Source organism: Cetorhinus maximus, chromosome 10 (genome assembly GCF_964194155.1).
Source record: "Cetorhinus maximus chromosome 10, sCetMax3.hap1.1, whole genome shotgun sequence".
Classification (NCBI taxonomy): domain Eukaryota; kingdom Metazoa; phylum Chordata; class Chondrichthyes; order Lamniformes; family Cetorhinidae; genus Cetorhinus; species Cetorhinus maximus.
The window spans coordinates 5,311,749-5,337,057 of NC_135888.1; the positions used below are offsets into that span (position 1 = coordinate 5,311,749).

At 42.5% G+C, this 25,309-nt stretch overlaps 1 protein-coding gene across 9 annotated transcripts in view; it reads left to right on the forward strand.

Moving 5' to 3' along the window:
- Positions 1 to 25,309, forward strand: part of LOC144685413 (serine/threonine-protein kinase Nek6-like) — a 344,126-nt gene that overhangs the window by 297,666 nt on the left and 21,151 nt on the right. For all 9 annotated transcript variants that reach the window (XR_013577721.1, XM_078549868.1, XM_078549866.1 and 6 more), the window contains exon 9: positions 21,208 to 21,321. Coding sequence is in view for 8 of the 9 variants with exons in the window: in XM_078549868.1 (XP_078405994.1) it covers positions 21,208 to 21,321 (114 nt within the window). In the remaining variant the exon portion in view is untranslated. The remainder of the gene's footprint in view (positions 1 to 21,207; positions 21,322 to 25,309) is intronic.

The window sequence follows — 25,309 nt, forward strand, 5'->3', positions numbered from 1 at the left end:
GACAGAGAGCTGCTACCTTCACCTTTCCCGAAAGGCACAGGGAGATCTTTAAAGATACAAAATAAAACATAACTGCAGCCAATCGAAGGACAAATTGTGATCTTCTAATTTGTTCCAAAATTCCCACAAGTGGAGGCACCCTCTCTCGGTACTTTGAGCGTATTCACTGAATGAACCTTCAAGAACTGGCTCTCTGGCTTAGTTCATCTGCTCAGGCAATGCTCAGTAATAGAATCTATGAGCTAAGATGAATTGTGGCAGGTAGGTGAACATTAGAAGGTGACTTAAAATCTGCTGAAACTTGGGTGCTGCCTCTCAGTGAACAGAAAGGAATCACATTATATTTGTATCTTTATCAGTTCAAAATAAACTACTATCTCAACATGACTATGTTTTATTATGTCATGTTCCAATGAAGTTGTTATTGCTATGTCAAACAAACGGGATGCCAAAATATGAATCTGTGGTGGTAATTTTTGCTGATATTAATTTCTAAATGTGTTTGATTAAGTAATTCCTCAAAGAGTATCACTATAAAGTGCCTCAGCTGTGTTTGGATACAAATTGCGCACAGCATGTCTACTGGTGCTGTAGCCTTAGATTGTAGCCGTCTGTCGTTCCCTTAGTGATCAAACATAATGGCATTTAAACTACTGAAAAATTGCACCTTCTGAAGTGCATTTTATCGACTGAGCTGAAACACATTCAAAATTACATAAACATTGACCCTTTCCTTCTCCACACCACAGGAGCGAGGGTATGTTACCAGTGATTATTCTGTGACATACAACAGTCAATATAGCCAAGATTTCCCTTCAGCCAATCACAATAAGGTCACCCAATCATCAGATGTGTTTCATCTGAAGCAGCTGATGTCCCTGTGGATCCCTTAGGATTAAAAAAAATATAAAGCTGTCAATGTTACAGGATTTAGCTCATTTGGTCTTTCACTCAATAATTACTTAGTCCTTTTACTGAAAGAATTAGCTGGTTTTGTACGTGTAATTTTGTTTTGTAAGATTATCTTTAAAAAGGCACAAATAATCTATTTTTGCAGATGTGTGAGAGGAGGCATTGGTAAACTTTGAATGTTTTGACTACTAAAACACTGAGATAGTAGTCAAAACATGCGGAGAGAAACCAAATGATAGCATTCTCTCTCATGAACCCCTTGCCATAACAGGCTGCTTGTATAGAGCAAGTCTAGTTCATAATCAGAAGTGCGAATATTTACACATTCTTTGGTCCACATGGTATTAATATTATTGTTGATGCATCAATAATTCTAACAAATACAGAAAGCTAAGGTCTCCAGTGATACATTGTGGTTCCTCTGTTGCGAATACATTGAATAATTGTTCTCCATAATTGTTTCTCCCTTCTCCCCTCCCCCCAAACTTGAACCTTCACTTTCTCAATATTTTGCCTTATTTGAGACAATCCACCTTTACTTTACCACACAATTGCTGTCATATATTGCTGTCATCACTTTTTTTGACACCATACTCTGTGTGTGAAATCAACACTGCCATTCTCAATGGCCATGAGGCACTTGGCAAGTGCTCCTGAAAGTCAAGAGTAACACTGAGATTTATTATCACCTGATACAGGGAGACATTTACTCATGTTACAATTCACAAGTTAATTCCTGCCACGACTTTAATGTGATGGCCCATGCACTTTTGAGGAAGAAACTATGGCTGGGATTTTCCGGCTCCAGCCGCTGCTGGGATCTCCCGGTCCTGCCAAAAGTCATGGGCCTTTGGCTGGCCCACTACATCCCCCATGGAGTGCCCCACGATGGTGGGGCTGGAAAACCCCAGCCTGTGATTTATGTTGGATGGTGGTCCCTTTAAGAACTAGGAGCTGATTTCTGGTAAATAAGCAGCTGGGTTCCAGTAAATGATCATGTGACCAGTTTGGCTGGGAGGTGAACAATAACAAAAAGGTTAACAATTATAGGGATGAGCACGTTCCTAGTGGTGGTTCTCTGTTCGAGCAGTTTAGTTTTATTTAGAACAAACTGGAGCATAAGAACTATCTCATTCAGTAGAATTCAGTTGAAATTCTGGGTGTTGGTTAAAAGAGTTAAAACTCTTGTTAACTGAAGGGGTCCACTAAAAGTGAGTTGAATTTCAGGTGTAGCCAAGCTGAGGAGAGAGAGTGATAGTGAGTTTGAGATAAAAGTTCCATAGTTAAAGAATATTAGAATCAGGAGAATTCTGACCTGACGTGGTTATGCTTAAGATGCCAATGCCACCAATGTTGAAAGGGGAGTTTGATACTTCAGGACGATTGGAGGAGAACTGAAGGTACAACCTTGCTGAAAGTCAATGGAAGGCCCAAGAAATCTCAGGTCGTATACAAATTGTTGACACCGTACCCAGACCAAGCGGTTAATTTTCCAAGTTTTGATAAGTATCTGGCTTGAGGGTTTTGGGAAGTCACTTTAATGGGTGTAGAAGGAAAGTCGAGTTAAGGCTTTTGATTTAGAGTATAAATAATTGTGTTCATTGTGTTTTTATCTTTAATGAAACTGACTATTTAAGACAGATTGAAGTTATTATAGTTTTTTGATTTTGTGTCATAAAATTATTTTGCTTAAACCTTGTGGCTTCATTCTTTTAGTAAATACCTGGACTTTCAGATTATAAAAAAAAAGCTAAAAACATTACTGATCTCTACCGAGATCATAACATTAAGCAAAAAAGCAGAAACCCGTACCAGCTTTCAGGTGATAGCTCCTAAAGTGTAAAAATATTTCTGAGATGAATTGTTGAATGAACAATACTAATCCCTCATTGTGTATTACATAGGGTTTGTGGGCCTGTATACTACACAGGGTTTGTGGGCCTGCGTACTACACAGGGTTTGTGGGCCTGCGTACTTCATAGAGTTTGTGAGCCTGCGTACTACACAGGGTTTGTGGGTCTGCGTACTTCATAGAGTTTGTGGGCCTGCGTACTACACAGGGTTTGTGGGTCTGCGTACTTCATAGAGTTTGTGAGCCTGCGTACTACACAGGGTTTGTGGGCCTGCGTACTACATAGGGTTTGTGAGCCTGCGTACTACATAGGGTTTGTGGGCCTGCGTACTACATAGGGTTTGTGGGCCTGCGTACTACACAGGGTTTGTGAACCTGCGTACTACATAGGGTTTGTGGGCCTGCGCACTACACAGGGTTTGTGGGCCTGCGCACTACACAGGGTTTGTGGGCCTGCGTACTACACAGGGTTTGTGGGCCTGCGTACTACATAGGGTTTGTGGGCCTGCGTACTACATAGGGTTTGTGGGCCTGCGTACTACATAGGGTTTGTGGGCCTGCGTACTACATAGGGTTTGTGGGCCTGCGTACTACATAGGGTTTGTGGGCCTGCGTACTACATAGGGTTTGTGGGCCTGCGTACTACACAGGGTTTGTGGGCCTGCGCACTACACAGGGTTTGTGGGCCTGCGCACTACACAGGGTTTGTGGGCCTGCGCACTACACAGGGTTTGTGGGCCTGCGCACTACACAGGGTTTGTGAGCCTGCGTACTACACAGGGTTTGTGAGCCTGTGTGCTATCTTGGAAGGTATTTTTGAACATTTAGTGAAAAACATAATATTGAAATGTACCATTTCTGATTAGAAAGTTTTAGTTAGAGGTATTACTCAAATATCATCTAACCACAATCCACTTGCAATAATGAACATTAAGTGCTTCTTAAATAGCTAATGAGCAATTTAACAATAAAGTTTCCAAAATTTCCTTGTTCTGGCTGTGGAGTGTACAACTGCCACAGGAAATAGTTATGAAAGTTATCAATGCTAAATGCCGCACATCCTCAGAGATTGACCGTAGTGCCTCTTTATACATATTCCATTCCTCAAACACCCTTCTCTTCAGACAAGTACATGAGCTTTGGGTTCTGTGACCCCACAGGCCTGGGCAGCCTTTCTCTCAGCCTCTGCTGAGAAGCGGACACATCCTCATCCTTTGCAATCTTCTGATTCCCTCAAGTGCTGAGAATTACATGGCACTACATCCTCTCCATCCCCCATTGGAAAAAGTACCTGAGCTGGTACCCGTGAGCGAGGGAGCAAGTGAGACAGGTGGTGAGTTGGTGGATGTGGGAGAATTGGAGCAGCTGGAAATTGAGGGTAATCTGGTTGTTGTCCTGTTCGTGCTCATCAACGCAAGTTCTGAGGGAAAACCATCCCAGCTGCTCCTCCTCTCTCATAACTTATCATCTTTATCCTCCTATTCCTGTGGGGGATTTGTAGGAGAAGGGGATAAAAGGTAAGACTGGGTGAGCATTACCCCCATTGGGATTAGAGAACCAAAGTGAAAAGATGGAAGATTTTGTATGGTGCTAAACAAGGATGTCAAGAGTGTATGGCCAGTGGTGGATAGCAGTGTAAGTGCTCAGTTACTAACATGGCGCTGTAAGATGCCACTGAGCTCACCATCTCCCACTGTGAGAGTATATGAGGGTAATACTTGAGTATGTGCCAAGAGGTGTGGGCAAACTGAGGTGATCTGAGGCTGCTAAGTTTAAGGATGGGGTTTTTGGTCTGTGCATGCAAGTAATTAGTATTAGGAGCAATTGTGCAGTTATAATGCAGTACACAGAGCCAGAGTGCGCAGTGAATGGTTAGGCATAGAAGTGTTTATTTAAGATGGCGATGAAGTGGACAAGGAAGAAAAGGAGAGAATACCTTGTATATCATCGTCTCAGACTTGGTGAGGTCAATGAACTCTTTGCAGAACTGTCCTGCAGTCCTAGGGGTGAGGGAGATGGCAGTCACTCCAGCTGGCACAGGTTGCATTCCTGGCAAGTTCGGTGGCTGCCACACCCAGGTGTCAGTGCCTGCTGCCTGCAATCAACGTGGAGATCTGCATTGGGGAACCTGTGTGGTCATCTCGTGGAATAAAAGGAACAGCAGCAGCATAAATACAAAATTGGCTGAGTGACAGGAAACAAAGAGTGGTGATGAACGGTTGCTTGTTGGACCGGAGGAAGATTAATAATGGAGTTCCCTAAGGATCGGTGCTAGGATCCCCGCTCTTTCTGATATATATTAATGACAGTGCACAATTTCAAACCTTGTAGATGATACAAAACTTGGATGTATTGTAGACCACGAGAAGATAGTATAGAACTTCAAAAGAACATAGACTGGTTGGTAGAATGGGTAGAAACTGGCAGATGAAATTTAATGCAGAGGAGTGTGAAGTGATTCATTTTGGTAGGAAGGACACGGAGAGACAATACAAAATAAAGGGTACAGTTCTAAAAGGGGCTGCAGGACCAGAGGGACCAAGGTGGATATGTGCATAAATCATTGAAGGTGGCAGCACAAGGTTGAAAGAGTGGTTAACAAAGCATATAGCATTCTGGGCTTTATCAATCGGGGCATAGAGTACAAAAGCAAGGAGGTTATATGAAACTTATACAAAACACTGGTTTGGTTTCAACTGGAGTATTGCATCCGGATGTGATAGAGGTGTACAAAATCAAGAGGGATCTGGACAGAGTAGATAGGGATAAGCTGTGCCCATTGATGGAAGGATCGAGAATCAGAGGGCACGGGTTTAAGGTAATTGGCAAAAGGAGCAATGGCGACACGAGGAAAAACTTTTTTCATGCGGAGAGTGGTTAGGATCCCGAATGCAGTGCCTGGAATTGTGGTTCAGGTAGGGTCAATTGAGGCTTTCGAAAGGGCATTGGATCAGTATCTGAAAAGGAAAAATGTGCAGGGCTATGGGGAAAAGGCAGGGGAGTGGCACTAGGTGAATTGCTTCTTCAGTGGGCCAGCACAGACAGATGGGCTGAATGGCCACCTCCTGCGCTTCTCCGATTCTATGTAGCCCTTCCCTGCCCCTCTCTGGGCCTAGATGGTGTCCTAGTGTTCATCATTCTGTAAGAGGAAAATCAAAATATCGCTAAGACACAGGCAGTAAATTTATTTGAGGGGGAACTGAAAGAACCAGAAACTGTTCCTATTACACCTGGAATGAAGAATGTAGAGTGAACAATCTTTTTAAAAGCTGCACGGAAGATTCCATGTGACCATTGCCTAAGACTGCACCGGTGAGAACATGAACGAGCAAACCCAGGAAATTCTCTCTCTCGCGCGCAGCCAGAACACAATTTTATTTTGAAAGTGCATCAGTGACTTAAACTCTTCGGCTGGAATTTTCCAGCCCCTCGTGCCGGCGGGATCTCCCGGCTCCACCAATGAGAACGGAGGTTTCAGTGGCTCACCGGCCCCGCCGTGAGGGGACCCGCCACAGGGTTGGGTGGGGGAGGGGGCTGGAAAATCCCAGCCAAAGGGTGAAGATGTTCGAGGCCATGTTCTTTAGAGAAGGCCGTATCTACCCACTTCAGGAAGGTGAAAATATAACTTAAAATACGTTTGGAAATGGCCTGGTCACCAAACTTCAAGGAACTGCACACCAATCTTTAACGGGTATTGCTGCATCCACAATACCCACCTTTCAAACATTCAACGCACAGAGACAACCAGTGCAAGTGAGAAACTAGATTACCTTTGTTTTATTTTTTTCTTTGCATCCAGATCCTATTTGGCAGCCTAAATCCACCTGCATTTCAGAGAACCATGTATTCCAAATACTGGAAACCTGAAATAGAAACAAAAAATGTTGCACATACTCAGCAGGTCAGGCAGCACCTGTGGGGAGAGAAACAGAGTTAACTGGGGAGGACTTTGCCTTGGGTCCCAGGCTCAGATGGGGGGTGATGGTCACAGCCCCGTTCTGTGGGGAAACAATCACATGACAGTGATTTTCTATGAACTGGCCTATTGGTGACCAGTGGGTGGGCTTGCTATCCATTTAAGGATGGCAGGTGGGCTCTTGAAACTGGGAGGAGGTGGGGGGGGCAATTGGTGGTCTTCCAGCACAGCAGGAGATGAATTCTGCAGTCTAGGTAAGAGAGAGGGCGCATCTACACCCCCTTACAACTTTAAACATTTTTTTTTAAATGGCCTCAACAGCCAGGGCACCCCTTGTGGATGTTGAAACCTCTCCACGGAGCAGTCTGCAGCTAGAGCTGAGGCCGGGCAGATGGGAAGGGCCTCAACTCCTGCCTGGAGCGCTGACTCCCTAGTCTGCCATCGGGAGGCTACCTCCAGTGAGATAGCCTAGGCCCTGATGCCTTGGGAACTTGTGCTCCTGCCTGTCTCTGTATTCACTCCTATATGGAGGGGGTGAAAAAATATTTCATTGAGACGCTAGCTCATCAGAACTGGTGAAAGATTGTCAGACTGAAACATTAACTCTGATTTCCTCTCTCACAGACACTGCCAGACCCGCTGAGCATTTCCAACATTTTCTGTTTTTATTACGTTTTCGAGAAGTCGAGTTGCAGTTAATCTTGTATAAAATTATCTTTGATTATTAAAACGTAGATATGAGAAAATAAACTATCTCCTTAGACCTGAGCAGAACTAATTAGTAATACTTACAGATACACAGTGTAAGACTAGCTGTCAAAAATCAATGAAGAATTATATGATCATTTTTATGGGTTCTTGTTGTATGAAGCATCACTTCCAGTTTATTTGCATACTGAGAAGGATAGCAAGGTTCAGGATATTGCGTTATGCAAGTAATATTCAGCCTGACCTTGACTGTTTAGATATAGAGCCAACCTGGACATTTGAAATATGATCCTAATTTAAAAAGAGTGAGTCGATATTTTAATTTACTGGCTTTAACAATTCCATTGTCTGGCATCTAGTTGTATAAAAAACCAAGTTAAACAACTTATATTCAGTAATTACCCAAAGGTCCAATTTTCATAGTAACTGCATGGTAAACAGAAGCAGAGACATAAATCTAACTAGTTTTCAAACACTGCACACCGAACAGATATAAAACAACATTAAGAAAGGATTAGACACTTCCCATAAACACAGACAGAAATCATAGAATTGTAGAGATTGCGACATAGACGGAGTCAGTTCAGCCCATTGTGCCTATCCCACTGCTGACTACATCATTGGAGCCATTAACTCCAGTTTCATTTCTCTGCTATTTTCCCCATGCCTTTATTACATTTTTTCTTCAAATGTTTATCTAATTCCACTTTAAATGTCACGATTGATTCAACTAAGAGCTGTGTTACTACATTCTGTATTCCAATAAGCTTTTGTGTGTGAAAAAAGTCTGTTCACTTCCCCTATATGCTTCTAATATTAATCTGAAGTCCATGTTCCACGGTTGTTGATTTACTAGTCAGAGGAAATAATCTTTCCTTATTTGTCATCTCAAACCATTTCATTTTTTTTATCACTTTGATTAGGTCATCTCTACTCTAGCAAATGCAGTCCTAGCTTTTTAAAAAAAATCTTGAATCATAATTAAAACCCTTTCATGTCTGGCGTCATCTTAAGAGATCTACATTGTACGCTCCAATATCTTTGAGATGCCCAAAACTGCACGTAACTGTGGTTTTACTGATGTTAGGCACAGAATCATTACCTTTTTTTTCTGTCTTCATCACATTTAGAAATAAAATGGTAAATCTTGAAGCCCTTTTCATCGCTTTCTGTTAGTGACCCTCCTTTCGTTTATTTGCACTCCTAGATCTCTCTGTTCCTTCACTTCTTTGAGAAGTAATCATTCAAGGTTTATTTGCATTTGTTATTCTTATTTTCGGAATGTATACTTTATACTTAGTTACTTTGAACTCCATATCTCCATATGCCACCAACCTGCAGCTCCCCCTACCCTCTCCATGAACTTCCAAAAATTGATAACTTCACAAAGAGGATTAAAATTCAATTTCCAGTGAAATTTATTTCTAAATGTGATGAAGACAGAAAAAAAAGGTAATGATTCTGTGCCTAAACATCAGTAAAACCACAGTTACGTGCAGTTTTGGGCATCTCAAAGATATTGGAGTGTACAATGTAGATCTCTTAAGATGACTGAAGATCTTACTCCCCCAACTTCATTCCACGTGCTATTTGTATAGATTTACTAAGTTATGCTATGTTAATGCTAATGCCTCCATGTTTTGATTTTTCACCAATATGACACTGGGACAAGTCACGCAAACAAATTTGACCCTATTTTGTTTATGTATCTGGAGTTGAGTTCAAATTGATCTTCGTATGGAGTAGAAGACTTTTTTTTGAAAATGAAAGCAAGATTTGATATCCTACCCTTACCGTGAAGGTGTAAGAAAAACCTTTGAAGAGCATTTCAATCAAAAATTATTTCATTGGTATATCAATATGTGTTGGGACCAAGATTTATGTTTCTGTGTATTTTGATAAAGGTGCTCTGATGTATCACCCCCAACAAACGTACAGACTGACAGGTATGTTACTTGCATAGTTTATCCTCACTCATTGTAAAAGTCATTATAAAGGCCCCATGCATCAGTCATTTGTGGATTATTAAACCACAAAATGTGGTTAAAACATTAATTGATGCAAATTTATGCGCAAGCCTCAGACAGCTATTAAAATACATATTTTGTTCCCTAACGCCTGGAAGTCTGGTTGCCACTTAAGATGGCACTTTTGAAATTAACTTTGCAAAAAATGCTCTAATACCCATTTTATTATTTTAGCAACAATTCTATTATCAATTCATGATACAAAGAACTAAAAAAGGACAACACTAATACAAAAGCAAAATACTGCAGATGCTGGAAATCTGAAATAAAAACAGAAAATGCTGGAAATATTCAGCAGGTCAGGCAGCTTCTGTGGAGAGCGAAACAAGGGCCCAGATTTTTTCCACGATGGAAAACCTCTCCATCGTGGCGAAGACAGTGGAATTGCCCAAAAATCGTAAGTCCTGCCCCCGAACACGACGCTTCCCATTTTAGCAGGGGTGTGAGTGGACGCGTTTCATGCTTGCATCTTTTATGGAGGCAGCTAGCCATTTAAATCATCAGCTGGTCTGATTTTGGTAGCTTAGGAGTGTGGTTCCTAACAAGGCAATGATGTTTCCTCCAAGGCACAGGGAGTTCACCACTGACAGCCTCCCTTTCAAATGGCGCTTTCAGAAGGCCCACTTTTTATCTGTGCCCGAGTAGCCCAACCCATGCCAAGCCTGCCTCCAACCACTCACTACTTTCTGGGTCATTGCCTTGTCAGGTGAGTGCTCAAGCTGTAAATTGTTGTCCAACTGTTAGCTGACCCTGGAACAGATGGCCCATAATGGCCTTTCCCTACGGGGGAATTGTCATTGCTGCTGAAGCAAAGTGTTCTCCACTGAACCACTGAAAGCCTGGGGTGGATTCTCAAGACACAGCCATGGAGATGGCACCACTACCTGATACAGATATCATATAGTTGGCTGCCAAGACTCAGTGGGTGGATGAATGATGAACAGTGCCCTCTTGCCACCCATCTATCAGGATGCACACACACTGTTGACCTTCGACAAGGTCCTCACATCTGCATACTGTCATGGCACAACAGTATGACTAAGAGGAAAGAAACCAGTAGGACTGTCAGTGGTTGTGGAGCGCAGCTTACCACCTTGGAGTCACAGCCACAACATACATGGCCCTTCCCTACTCCCAATCCAGCCCAACCCCCGGACCCAAAGTCAGAAGTTCGGGCAGAGATTTTTAGAGGTCGGTTTCGTGGAACCAGGAATTCTCCCATCTCTGGGCACCTCACCGGGGAGCAAGAATCTGGGCCAAAGCTAATGTCTTAGGTTGATGGCCATTGACCTGAAACATTAACCCTGTTTCTCTCCAGAGATGCTGCCTGACCTGCTGAGTATTTCTAGCATTTTCTGTTTTTATATTATATATAAAAAGGACAACGTTTGAAAAGGCTTTCTATAACCTCACTAACACCTGGGTGAGCAGTTATTAATACCTAACGTTCAATGATCCTCCAGTGATATACAATTTTGCATGTCTTCTCTTGGCTGCTTTTTAACAAGGGCTGTGGCAAGTAACAAGCGCCTGTTTAACTACAGTTTTGCTATGGTTCATTAATCCATTTTTGGAGGACTAGGAATCTGCAGATTAAATAAGAGGAATGGTGTTTCATTACTTTCCCCCAAACCATCACTCCTTTTCTCAAACATCTTTTTAAACAGGTTTATTGAGCCCTCCCTCATGAGTTGCCAGCAGCCCCCGACATCAGCTAATTCTTTTTATATTTCCTTCAGCTATATCTTGCATTTCATGCTTCTTTTTTTAAAGTGTGGATCTCAATTTGCCTTGTAGTCAAAGGTCTCACTCTCACTGCCCACCTCCGCTGAGGGTCAAGGGCTTGACCAGCAGCAGGAGCAACACAATCAGCAGCACCAGTGGCCTTCACCTCCACCCCATGCTCCTCCACACAGCAGATGGGATGGACACCATCTGATGTCCAGCTGAAAGGGGATGAGACCTCCAACATAGGGTCTACAGGCAGAGGGGTCACTTCTCTTGAGAGCTCTGAGCACCAACGACTCAGGAGGTCCAGGCCCTCATTGGCAGGTCACTGTTGACATCCTCCTTTGCGATGGCCCTGGTGGCCATGCATGGCCAATGGCTGACAAGATTCCTGTCACTGAAGGCCCAGTCCACCTTCCTCCCTCCACTCTGTGTCCCTGGCTCTCACCAAGTTGTGTGCTCTCTTCTGCAAGGAATGAAAGTGGGCTGGTGCTGTGCCATGCAGGCCCACCATGCTTAATTGGACAAGCAGTCCGGAGGTGGGCTTTTAATTAATTTACCCTGACAAAGAGCAAGCAAGAAGATTCACTACTCCAGAGATTGGGTTCGGGTCCCAAAAATGGACCAGCCATTTCCCCAGAGATTAAGGTGGTAAGATTCCTCCCTATGTGTCCCTTAACTCTAGACTATTGTTTCCTACAAGATGCCAAACAAAACCCAGAAAGTCATAAAATCATTAAATTAATTCTCTGCAACAGACACATGTAATTTCTGATTCTCCTTATAAAAGATGTTAGCCTAGTGAATTTGAATTTAATGGGAACGCTCCAGTCACAGCCAAACGTTCCCTTTATGCAACTGTTCCAATAAACTAAACAGAATGAAAACAATAGCAATCATCTCATGCAGAAACTAAGAGTACATTTTATGAGGCTCTTTTCCCAATATGAAGCCAGCAACACCAGTTTTCATTTACATAATACCTATAACATAGAAAAATGCCCCTTTGTGCTTCACCAAAGAATAATTAGACAAAAATTGGCACCAACCAGAGGAAGAGCTATTGAAAGGGATTACTAAAATTTGGTCAAAGAGTTAAGTTTTAAGAAGTCTAAAATAATGATAAATTGGATGGTTCGAGATAATGGAACTCCAACCTTATCCACATATACACTTAGGAATTGCCAAGCTTTGGATCTTTCTGCTCTGTAACAATTCTGTGATTCTTGCAAACCATCCAAGTGTGTTGGGCTTTCACGGTCCCTATGGGGACTCCATCTTAGCCAAATAGAAACTTAATTGGATTTCTCAATAGTTTGTTTCGATCTAAAAACCTGTAAGTGTGGTCTGTTTGTGTCAGCCATTCAGGTGATCAAAGAAACCTTGGTGGTGTCCTGTGAGGCGATGAAACCTTGAGAGGAGCACAGGAACGCCATATAGTATCAAGGGGAGGCAGGAGGGACAGCCGGGAGGTCAGTTCTGTTCCTGGGAGGCGATGACCACTTTGTCGCTATCACCTCGGTCATTATTAGCAGCTTCTGCAGATGCAAATCATTCCCAAAACCCAGCATCTTCAGGCTGAACCAATTGTGTAACAGCAGCTTTTCAGTGGGAGGATGAAAGAAATCAATCTGAGTCTGAAAAAAATAGACCTCTCCCTTAAAAGAAATGCGAGCTCTTACACAGATTGGCACGATGTGTAGCATGCACATGGACCAATAATCAGTGTTAATACAAGCCATTTCTTGTCACAGGCATTGAAATTCTCATAGACCAGCTTTGTGACTCACGTATTACTTACAAGTATTACCGTGCTAAATGAATTTATTTCTTGAATGTATTCTGTGTCATGTCACAGCAGTCACCATGAAGATGTCCTCGGTGAAATACAATTACACGCGCCACAGATGTATCTCCTGCACACTGTCACTCCTTACCATGTTATTTTGTCCAGGCAATATAAGGCATAAATGAGTTCCAAGGAACATGTATTTTGTTTTCCCCTTTGCCCTAGTGCAGACAGAAAGTATAAAACCTGTCTAAATCAGATTGTCCTAATATGAAGAGGCTGCTTATGAACAATAAATCGCAAGCAAATAATTTTGATAAACTACAGTTCAAATGCTGCCATGTAATGTTTAAACAGAGAATGCATTATAGTTGCATTTCAAATTCTAGTATTTTGATTTGAGCAGTACAGCATCTATATCAAGTCATTTTCACATTTATTCAAGCCTTCTATTGTTTTAGTAAAAAGAATATTGTCTTCATGAACAATTCTTATTGAATTCTTTTCCACTCATTTACAAACATTGAGCCAAATGACACAAATCACGCTTAAACACATTAGCCTTGGATTTGTAGGGGTCGTGATCCAGGCAATTACACTGGAATTGTGCCCATCAGAGCCCTGAAGTGCTGACCCTGCCAGAGTATGGCGGCTGAGTAGAAGGCCATCTTGTCTGCCTGAAGTTGCTGGGTACTTGCAGCAATACGGACACACCTGAAGCACCCATGCTGCCCGTATGGGGGTCTCCACTGGAAAAATGATTCCTTGGTCTACTTCACCATTAAAATTGTTTCTTTTTTTAAAAAAAAACTGGAGGCCAGTGTGCTTTACCTCACTGGCTGCACCAGCCCCTAGTCTCACACTGGGTTGAAGTCCCAAACTCCCAATATTGACAAGCCCCTGTCTTGGCCCTGTCCTTTCTGCACCCGTGACCTGGTAAAGGACAAGGAAAGGTTTCCCCCGCTGAATTGGCTGACAGGGATTCCCAGCTGAAGAAGTGAAAAGAATGTGCCAGAAATTCAGGCAAATGTGGTCCCGTCATCACATCACTTACACAAGATGTCATTGTGGTGATAATAACGTATAGCTCTTGTAACTTTTCTCCCTCTCAATAATAAAAAAAAAATGACCAAACATTTTACATTATACGTTGCCCCTGAAAGGGAAATGTTACTCTGCTGGTGGAAGTACTTTTAATAACAAAACATTTCTGTAACACAAGATAAAAAAGAAAAGAGAAAAATGAAAGACTTGCCCTGATGCAGTGTCTTTATTGGCCTATGAAGTAGCTTTGAAATGCAGTCATTGTTGGTAAGGCAGCAAAGGAACCAGGTATAGTCCACACTCAGGCTAGTGTTGGATCTGTGCCTAAATCATGGTGATCTGGGGTTACTGGCATACATGTTAACCCTTATGTTGAGCTAATGTCCAATCCTCTGTGGGAACAGCCTGGTATTGAGGCTGATCCATGCATGATGTTTTATACTGAAGTAGTCATTCTGACTCTTGGAGGACTGGGGTTAGAGGACTGGGGTTTGCATGTGGCCTTTGTGGGAATCCAGTTGAGGCTTATACCCCCCCACTTGTAGCCAGGTATTATCATTCCCATTTTGGATTTCAACCTCTCCAGATCCGAAAGTAGAAATATTCTCCATCTAACAGTATCTCTGTCTTAGTCAGCTGGTTTTGAACTGAGGCCATTGATGCACACATTACCGCAATAAAACAAAAGGCGTATTGTACTTTCAAACACCTTAAATATTATGACAAGGTGGTTTGCAGTTGGAGTACTGAATTCCCTTTGTAGCTTTTAAGGGACATGTACCACATCTGGGAAAGTAATTCCCAACAAATTTGTAAAACATCCCATCATTACTCAAAAATGTTGTCACGTTGCATTGAGCTACCAAAAAAAAATCGCTCCCAGGATTCTTAAACGGTAAATCTAAATAACCTCTCGCTCTTAAAGGAATAAGCGTGGAAAGGGTTAAATTTCAGCCAACTCGGGTAGAAAATGGTGCTCTGTCGCTTTAAACCGAACTTGTGCTAATTTTAAGCTTTGGAGTCAGCCAGCTGTGTGCTTTAAAACGCCTAAGGGTAGTCGAGCTCTTTACACGCAGCATGCTTGAAGGGTTAAAGAACATGCTCATTACCATACAGCTAATTTTCTGTCAGTGCTACTTATCATTTGCAAAGCGATAGCAGAGACTCTGGCCGTCTCTGAGTGCTGACATGAGGTGGCAGCGACTGTCAACAGCAAGACAGCAGCACCCTTTGGCTGGCACTTGCGGTGCATGCTAATGAGCAAAAGACACATCCCAGGGTGAAAGGTCAAAGCAATTATCAAATAATACCTTATTAAAAACAGTAAGTTACATCAACTTCAGCTGCCATGCAAAAAAAAAATCATAAGATGAGGGGTGTCACAGGTCTGAGCAAGCAGTTTGCATGAACACTCTAAACAGAGTAGATAATATCAACAATTATCCAGTGGTGATTCATTAGAGTGAGGTATTATTCCATTATATGGCTCTGTATGTGACAGTGAGTGAGAGTGACAAGAAGCACTTGAATCACATTATGGATTAATAAGCAGCTGGGGCACTGTGTGGGTTGCCTGCTGTGACAACATACCTCTTGCTTACTGAGCCTGCATACAGCTGAATCTTGGCTCCCGAAGATAGACCCCCATTAGTACTCTTGGCTCCTCGGTATGTAAATGCAGCAGTGCTTTTGCAATTATTTTTAGAATCAGTCAAAAAGGTCTAAAGTCAGAACTAGTCACAGTGGCAGATGCTGTGCCTCCAATGGATGTATCAAAACAACACCTGGATTATTTGTACCAGTTGGGAAGAACCAAGTCCGTAACAGTCATTTGCAACAAGAGTTTATAAACGACAATGGAAAGGGTTCGAACGTTCCAACCAACTGGTACATTAATGTTCCTTAATTACAGAGAAACTGAAATCTGCGAACAATAGTGTGACTTTCTTATTTAGAATTCAGTGCATTTATATGGAGAAATTGCCATATTTCTACTTTTCCCGCCATCCACACGTTATCCTTCTCCAGTAAGCCTCCTAACATTACTCCCTCCACCCAGGAAACTGGGTTAATGATTAATTGGTTATGGGGAGGTGGTGGCATAGTGGTATTGTCACTGTACCAGCATTGCAGAGACCCAGGATAATGTTCTGGGGACCCAGGTTCGAAATTTGAATTCAATAAAAATTAAGAGTCTCACGATGACCATGAAACCATTGTCGATTGTTGTAAAAACCCACCTGGTTCACTAATGCCCCTTTATGGAAGAAAGTCTGCTGTCCTTGCCTGGTCTGGCCTCCATGTGACTCCAGACCCACAGCAATGTGGTTGACTCTCAAAAATGCCCTCTGAACAAGGGGATAAATGCTGGCATAGCCAGCGACGCCCACATCCCATGAAAGAATTTTTTAAAAAAATATGGGTTTCAACTTTGGCTCAGTGGTAGCACTCTCACTTTAAGTCTAAGGATCATCGTGGTCCACTCCAGAGACTCCAGTACTGAGGGAGTGCTCCATTGTCACATGTGTTGTCTTTCAGATGAGACTTTAAACCAAGGCCCCAACTGCCTTCTCAGATGGATGTAAAAGATCCCGGGGCACTCTCTGAAAGGGGAATTTCCTGGTGCCCTGGCCAACACTCATCCTTCAACCAATACCTGATCCAGATGTCCTGATCATTTATTTCATTACTTTGTTGGACCTTGCTGTGAGCAAATTGGCTGCCATTTTTTCTGCATTCTAAGTGATTACATTTCAAAAATACCGTATTGGCTATAATAAAGCACTTTGGATGTCCTGGGGCCATGAAATAACTACATAAATACATGTTCTCTCTTTGCGTTCAACATGATTTTTAGCAGCCATGGTATTTTGGGCAAAATTTCTGTTGTGGGGTTGGGACCCCGGTGTCTGATGAACATTTTTTTTTTAGGGATGACTAATTAGTGGCCAGGGAGCCATCCGATTAAAGGTGACAGGCAGGCTTCCAAGGCTGGAGGGCCAATAGGAGGCCCTCCAGTGATTACACAAAGGGCAGCCCCACTGTCTGCATTTCAACTATCTCTATAGCAGAGGCCTGAAAGCTTTTGTACGTAAGGGATTTGGAGGATCTGTACGGAGAACGATTTAGTGGATCTTTAGTGAGTGTAATTTTAGAAGTTCTGTCAATGCTAATGTTGTAGATACTTCATGGGAGTTTTGGAGACTCCATTCGGGAGATGCTATTTGGCACATATGAGAATTCAATAGTGAGAAATGCAGAAGAGCTAGACCTTGGAGCTTTGGAGTGGACATGCCAGCTAGAAGGCTCAACCCTGGCAGCAAGGCCCACAGTACAGGCATCACATCAAAATCCTGTAGCTGCACTCCTAGTTTCACCCTCAAATCGTAAAACTAGGCTCTTCCAAGGGGCAGACCTGACTGGGGGCACAAGAGTTGAGTTAATGGTCCAGGGCAGCATTTTTTGATGGGCACTGTGTGCCTGTGCACAAGGGGTTCGTGGAGGTGGGTGGGCAGGGTGGGTGGGGGGTGGGGTGGGGGGGTGGGGGAGGTGGGGGGGGTGGGGTGGATGGGGTAGTTGGTGGATGGTGGAGGCAGAAAATCAGCCCCTACCTGCAATAAGTGAAGTTGGACTATCTCCAAATCACTAAATCCCTATCATTCCCTCCCATTATAAATGTCTCTTGCTTTTACTTTGAACACCGATGACTGCTGTTTCCAGCTATGACTACCTGTCTACATAGAACTAGATTTACAAATAAAATTTCACTAACACTGCTCAAGGATTTCTAAATTTCTAAGTTTTACAAAGATTCCTTTGTTCATTCTCTATTATGATGTTTGTTACCCCATATTTAACTGAAGATTGTGGTTAATCTAATGTAACAGAAGCAACTCACTGATCTTACCTGAGTCGCACAAGGTAATTGCTGTAGAAAGCACTGTGAAGTAGCCATTTGGTGGTGCAGAACTTGACTATTGCTGATAAAAGAGACATGCTGTCAAAGCTTTTTGTCTTGCACTCATCAGGACAGATCCAAGAAAATAAAATTTCAAAAGGAGCAACAATTTGTTCTGTGCGAGGAAGGGGTGCTGATCGGCTGACAAATTAACTCTGATTGGCCGAGGCGTTCTATCCATGTGAAGCTATTGAACCATGAAGCATGGAAAGCTTCAGAGTGAAGACTAGTCCTGCTCTAGCCCAAGTCATTTTGTATCCTTTTCAGCAATAGTCAGTGGGATGTAAATGAGAACCCTGGCAGAATATTGCCTTCCTTAGTACTGAGTGCAACAATAGTTTCTCAACAAATTAAGCTCAGACGACAGTTTGATCCTGGATTATTATGCTGAAATGCTGCATTAGGGAGTTCTTTTACTTAATATGCCATCAGAGAAACCGCTATGACTTTTATTTTATTCTATAAGCCGCTGTTATATAGAGACTTCTTATCTATATGCTGAAAAATATCCAAGTGAAATGTATGTGTGAGGGTACATATAATTAGTGTTAAATTACATCAGCAGGCTTTACTGATCACAGTTTTCAGACTATAAAGTAAGCTATTATCTTTTCAGTTACGTAAATGACCAAAAATTTATAATAATTTCCTCATTTTTTGGGCATCAAATTCACTCCTATAATCCAGCGGATAGTAAATTGCCACCACACAACTCAACTGCAGTGAAAATTTCAAACATATGTCTGATAATTAATTTAGAACAATGACCTAAACAGGGTTAAAAAGCTCGATTGATGTATTTTTCTACCTTCATATAAATGAAGGTCGCATATGAAGTATCTCTGTTCCAGAAAAATACAGCGATATCTGAACTCCAGGTTCAAACAATGTTCTCATCCTATAAATGGACTATGTTTAAAGTTGTGGCTTTTGTAATTATTCTGTGCACAGACACAATGGGGTAGAATTTCCTGTGGAGAGTAATCAGGAAGTTACACCTGAAAATATACCCATTCGTACTTCCATTTTGTGGCTGTCAATTTATGCCTAAATTTCCTGCCAATTTCATTAGCATACTTAGGAATGTGAAACTTGTCACAAACAAGCAGAAATCAGCATTTTATTTTATTCACTCGTGGGATGTGGGCATCGCTGGCTAGGCCAGCATTTCCCAATTGCCCTTGAGGTGGTGGTGGTGGGCTACCTTCTTGAACTGCTGTATCCATGTGGTATAGGGTACATCCACAGTGCAGTTAGGGAGGGAGTTCCAGGACTTTGACCCAGCGACAATGAAGTCAAGATGGTGAGTGGCTTGACGAGTAACTTCCAGGTAGCGTTGTTCCCATGTGTCTGCTGCCTTTGTCCTTCTAGATAGTAGCAGTCATAAGTTTGGAAAACGCTGTCTAAGGAGCCTTGGTGAGTTCCTGCAGTGCATCTCAGTGATGGCACACACTGCTGCCTCTGTGTATCAGTGGTGGAGGGAGTGAATGTTTGTGGACGGGATGTCAATCAAGTGGGCTGCTTTGGCCTGGATGGTGTCAAGCTTCTTCAGTGTTGTTGGAGCTGCACTCATCCAGGCAAGTGGAGAGTATTCCATCACACTCCTGATCTGTGCTTTGTAGATGGTAGACAGGTTTTGGGGAGACAGGAGGTGAGTTACTCATCGCAGGATTCCTAGCCTCTGACTTGCTCCTGTAGCCACAGTATTTATATGGCTAGTCCAGTTTCTGGTCAATGGTAATCCCCAGAATGTTGATAGTGGGGGATTCAGCGATGGTAATGCCATTGAACGTCAAGGGATGATGGTTAGATTCTCTCTTGTTGGAGATGGTCATTGCCTGGCACTTGTGTGGCGTGAATGTTACTTGTCACTTGTCAGCTCAAGCCTGGATATTGTCCAGGTCTTGCTGCATTTGGACATGGACTGCTTCAGTATCTGAGGAGTCACAAATGGTGCTGAACATTGTGCAGTCATCAGTGAACATCCCCACTTCCGACCTTATGATGGAAGGAACGTCATTGATGAAGCAGCTGAAGATGGCTGGGTCTAGGACACTACTCTGAGGAACTCCTGTAGTGATGTCCTGAAATTGAGATGATCGACCCCCAACCACAACCATCTTCCTTTGTGCTGGGTATGACTCCAACCAGCGGAGAGTTTTCCCCAATTCCCATTGACTCCAGTTTTGCTAGGGCTCCTTGATGCCACACTCGGTCAAGTGCTGCCTTGATGTCAAGGCCAGTCACTCTCACCTCACCTCTAGAGTTCAGCTCTTTTGTCCATGTTTGAACCAAGGCTGTGTTGAGATCTGCAGCTGAGTGACCCTGGCGGAACCCAAACTGAGCATCAGTGAGCAAGTTATTGCTAAGCAAGCGCCGCTTGATAGCTCTATTGAAGACCCCTTCCAAAACTTTACTGATGATTGAGAGTAGACTGATGGGACGGTAATTGGCCGGGTTGGATTTGTCCTGCTTTTCGTGTACAGGACATACCTGGGCAATTTTCCACATTGTCCGGTAGATGCCAGTGTTATAGCTGTACTGTAACAGCTTGGCTAGGGACGCGGCAAGTTCTGGAACACAAGTCTTCATTATTATAAATGGTTCAAGACCCGAGGAAAGAGAAGAGCTTGCAATTTATGTTTTTTAAAGTATGAATTAAAAATTCCTAAGTATCATTTATGTACATTAGGCTCAGCATGTTTAAGAACATGCAACCATGAAACCTTATCCATTTTAATGTGACTCACACTGATGCCATAAAAATGCATTTTAAGAAACAGAAAACACAGTGCTGGTCTCAATATTTTCTATTGAAGTCATTAAAGTCAATAAAACATCAGATAAATAATTGTTTCTTGCTGCATTTAAAATTCTGGGCATCACTTTACATCTGTCGTGAACACGAGTAGTTTCAGGAAATTTACAGGTACAGGTCTTTACAGAGGAAACGGCATCATTTTAATGAATTAAGTGTTTGGATGTAGGGATCATTAGATTGTCATAGAAAAGGAAATGCGGGTCTAATGTGCATTGCTCACCTGCATTTGAGTTTTCTCAAGATTTTATGCCTCTTGGCACAAATACACAGGAAATTCTACGTGACTATCTCTCTGATGGGTGTAAACATTTACAACTATAATGATTGCGATGTAGAGATATACTGTAAAAGTAAATCTATAAGAATTTTTCAGATATGAACAATACAGTATAAGATCTGTCTAAAAGTAATCATCTGAAATCATTCATCATTTTGCTTTCTTCCTATCCCAGATGGCCGCACTCCAAAGTCCATTTTATGGAGATAAAATGAATCTCTTTTCTCTCTGTAAAAAGATAGAACAATGTGACTACCCACCTCTCCCAGCAGAGCACTATTCTGAAAAGGTAAGTGCTCAACTGAGCTAATGACCGAGGAGCTGTTTGCCAACAGAGACAATTACTGTTTGTTTGGAAAATGTATTTGAATGAAATGATGACAGTAGTGCTAACAGATTGTCAGTCTTCGGGGCTGAATGTTTAGGTCCCGTTGGGGGGGCGGGAATGGAGGCAAGCGTGGGATGGAAATAACCGGCACCAGCCATCATGCTGATTCCCCATTGCTATTCCCACCACCAGCCAGTTTCACTAGAATGGAGGGGTTTGGTGCACAGCGGCCGTAAGAACCTACCAGACCCGTTGATAACTGTAATTAAGGTTGTTGAAGAGCTCATTGAGGGACATGCTGAGATTTTGGTGGGGTGCACACGTTGCTCGCTAGGCCAGAGGCAGACCAGGTGCATGGAGACAGATATACAGTGTTGTATAATGTTGTATGTGCCCGCATGTCACTGTGCTTGGCAGAGCAAGGGTTAATGTAGGACTGGAGAATAGCACCGCCCATGGTATGATGCGTAAAGTCATATGGTAATAGACTGAGAGAACAGTCTTGAAAGAATTCTTTGGAACCAGACTGCATGGATGTAACAGCGCCGTGCATGACAATACCTTGGATCTGTAAATAGTTGAAGGCCACCAATAAAGGGTTCATGTTTAAATATACAAGTCTCAAGATCTCATCGTTGAGATACCACAGCGCACTATAATACAATATGGCTGGCGATGTTGGGAGATCAGCGCTATCAGCGCAGTACAACACAGTTGACAGCGGTGGTCACTTCTACAAGATATCACATCAGGGAAAGTACCACAATCCGACATGGGTAATTCACGGCAGTATGAAAGGTGTCAGAATTTTAAATGATGAACCCAGAACAGCATCCCAAGGAATGAAACACTAAAAGCAGCTGAAGCCAAACTAGCGAGCTATGCACCTAAGAAGAAAACTTGAAGAAAAAACATTGCAGAAGCTTCGCTACAGTCTTAGAAGTTGAGGAATCCACCAGAGTGAGTGGAAGTTTATTCAAGACTCCTGAGTGATGCAGAGTTAAGGAACCTGATCATGAGATGGAGAGCAAAAATTATTTAAAAAAGAAGCTGTACTTACATTTTAGAATAGGTGGCAGTCCCAAAGGCTCAGCATCCAGAGGGCAGCTGGAAGTAAAAAGCAATGGTTTAAAAAAAAACCTAAAAATCGACTGACAGAGTCAGAAGTGAAAGAAGAGCCTGTAGAGTTTTAAAAAGATCTCCAGAGTTTAAGAAATAAGTGCTGTCCCTTTAATTTAACAAAAGGGCCCAGATCAGATCATGAGCCTGCCAAAACTCCCCAAGCACAGGATGTTCAAAAACACCTGCCGAGAGAGAGAAGAAAAAAACACCCAGAAAATAAATGCTGCTATTTTGAAGTGCTGTGGCCTTAAACATTTTTTTTTTAAAGGGCCCCGATTGGAGTACGTGCCCACCAAGACTCCCAAAGTGTGGGATGTTCAGAGACAGATGGCAATGCAGAGTGAGCAGATGGCTGTGAGTGAAGAAAAGCTATCTGAGCTAACTCAAAAGCAGCAAAAGTGCAAAAAGCAAATGAAGCTGTTCTACAGGAAAATGTTCACATCAGAGCTGATCAGGAAGATTTAAAGCAAAAGATTCAAGCTGAGTATATACCTTTGAAAACACACGATAAACTGATGTCTTCAATGAACCAAGCTGTTCGAGATCTGAACGAACAAATTTCAGAGACAACACAAAGGTACCAGGAGAAAATAACGATCCTCAATTCCTCAGTTGGCAAATCAAAGCAGGAGTTGGGAAAACTCAACCAGATTTTACAGCCAGGCGAAACAGCAGACAGAAAAATCACACAAAGAAGTTGTGACCCTGAAAGACTCCTTTAAGAATCAGTATGTAACCATGGAAAAACATGAGGAACAAAATAAGGACATTGAATATTACTTCAGAAAAAGCTGCATTGGATCTATCAGTAAAAACAAAACAATGCACTGAAGTATGGTGTGAGTTGGCCGGAGGTCAAGAAGAAAATGAACAGTTGAAAGAACAATTGATTGTCCTTCATGATCAAATGCAAAAGAAATGCGCAACCCTTCAACAGCGTGAAGAAATGACACCTGTATTAAACAGCAGAATTTGAAGCACAGAAGAAGAAATCTGAAGAGATTTTATTGAATTACAGAAAAGCTCAAGATAGAACGAGCGAGCTTCGCAAAGAAAAGGAAAACTTCCTGACAGACCTTTACATGTTACAAGAATCCCTTAGGTCAAAGTTTCTTCTTCGGGAAAATTACAAAGAGAAAAAAAAATCAATTTAATGTCATTCTGAACAACCTGAAAGAACCAGTTGGCAGAGAAGACTCAGCAATGTTCAATCTTCCAGGAGGAAGCCAAAAGCTACAAGAAACAGACTGAAGAGCTGAAGAAACAGTTGAATGAGAAAGAGGCATTGAAAGGATAAGTGATTGAACTTTCCAAGCTGCAATCAGATAATGAAGCCATGAGTAGCACAATTACACGACTGAAACAAGCTAAGACTTCATCGGAGACAGGCCTGGCCAACAGTCAAAACAAAATGGAGCACGAGGACAATGTTCTGTTGCAGACGGAGAAAAAAGACAGAAATAAGACCGGGAAGTGTAAACCCGACATTGAAGCGCAAGGAAATAGAAGGAGAAAAAGCACCGGATGCCTCAGACATACTGAGAACCATTGAGCTGAATGAAAAGATTCATAAGCTTGCAAAATGGTTGGAAAATAAAACAGCAAACAAATGTTCGGTTGAGATCGTGAAGCAAGTGGGAAGGAAGATTCTGTTTGCGAAACGTGAAGGCCCAGCAAGGACATGGCGCACACCATGGAAAAAGAAAATTCAAGTCCATTCTAGGAATGAATGGAGTGTACAATTCCCTGCGAAGGAACAGGATAAACCCGCAGTGTCGGAATAAAGAAGACGAGTTGTTAATAAAGAGAGATGCAACTTGAAGGAGGACAAAAAGCAAATTAAATGGAGATAACCAAGTACTAGAAACACAGAGTACTATTACCATTCCTCCAAATGTGCCAGACCGAGATGTGGAAGGACTGTCAAGCCTCACGACCATCTGATTTGTAAAGTCAAAGGCTTGAGGCAGGGGAGAAGGGATGGCAAATAAAGATTGTATTGTAATATTCCATTGGAAGGGGGGAAAGTTTTCTTTGGCAAAGTAAGAAGGATGCTGTATGATGTTGTATGCGCCTACATGCCACTGTAACGTAAAGGTGCTCAGCAAAGCAAGAGTTAACGTGGGACTGGAGAATAGCACCACCCAAGGTATGATGTATAGAGTCACATGGTAATAAATTGAGAGAACAGTCTAGAAAGAACAAGCTGGAGGTAATAGCACCATGCATGACAATACCTTGGATCTGTAAATAGTTAAAGGCTACCAATAAAGGGTTCATGTTTAAATATACAAGTCTCAAGATCTCATTGTTGAGACACCACAGTGCACTTTAATACAACACACAGTAGAGAATCAGCTGTGACTGCCCTGAGATATTAGATGGCCTCATAAAAGGAAGAAGGGCTTAGAGAATGACTCAGCCACGTCAAGTCAGTGCAAGTTGCAGGGAGAGTGGCCACTAAGCATTGCAGTTGGTCATCATCCTACTGGCATTGTGGGGCACAAGGGGAGGGGATTGGGCTTCTAAACACAACTGGTAAGCTACCTGAGTGCAAGGAAGGCAGCAGCTGGCAGTAGGAGCACAATTTTCAGATCTCGAGTCCAGTGATGATGAAGAGCAATATCCTTTGCAGGAAGGACAGAAATCCAGGTATTGGAAGGGCAGAGGAGAGGGTTGTGGGGTAGGAAGTCCATGAATACTGTATTCTCAACACAAGTTGCACTGCTAAAGATGAAGCTATCTGGACATGTCAGAGAGCCAGTGTCGCGTGAGATTGCGGCTTTCCAGGAAGATGGCCACAGAGATTTTCGCCCTTGTGGTGGAA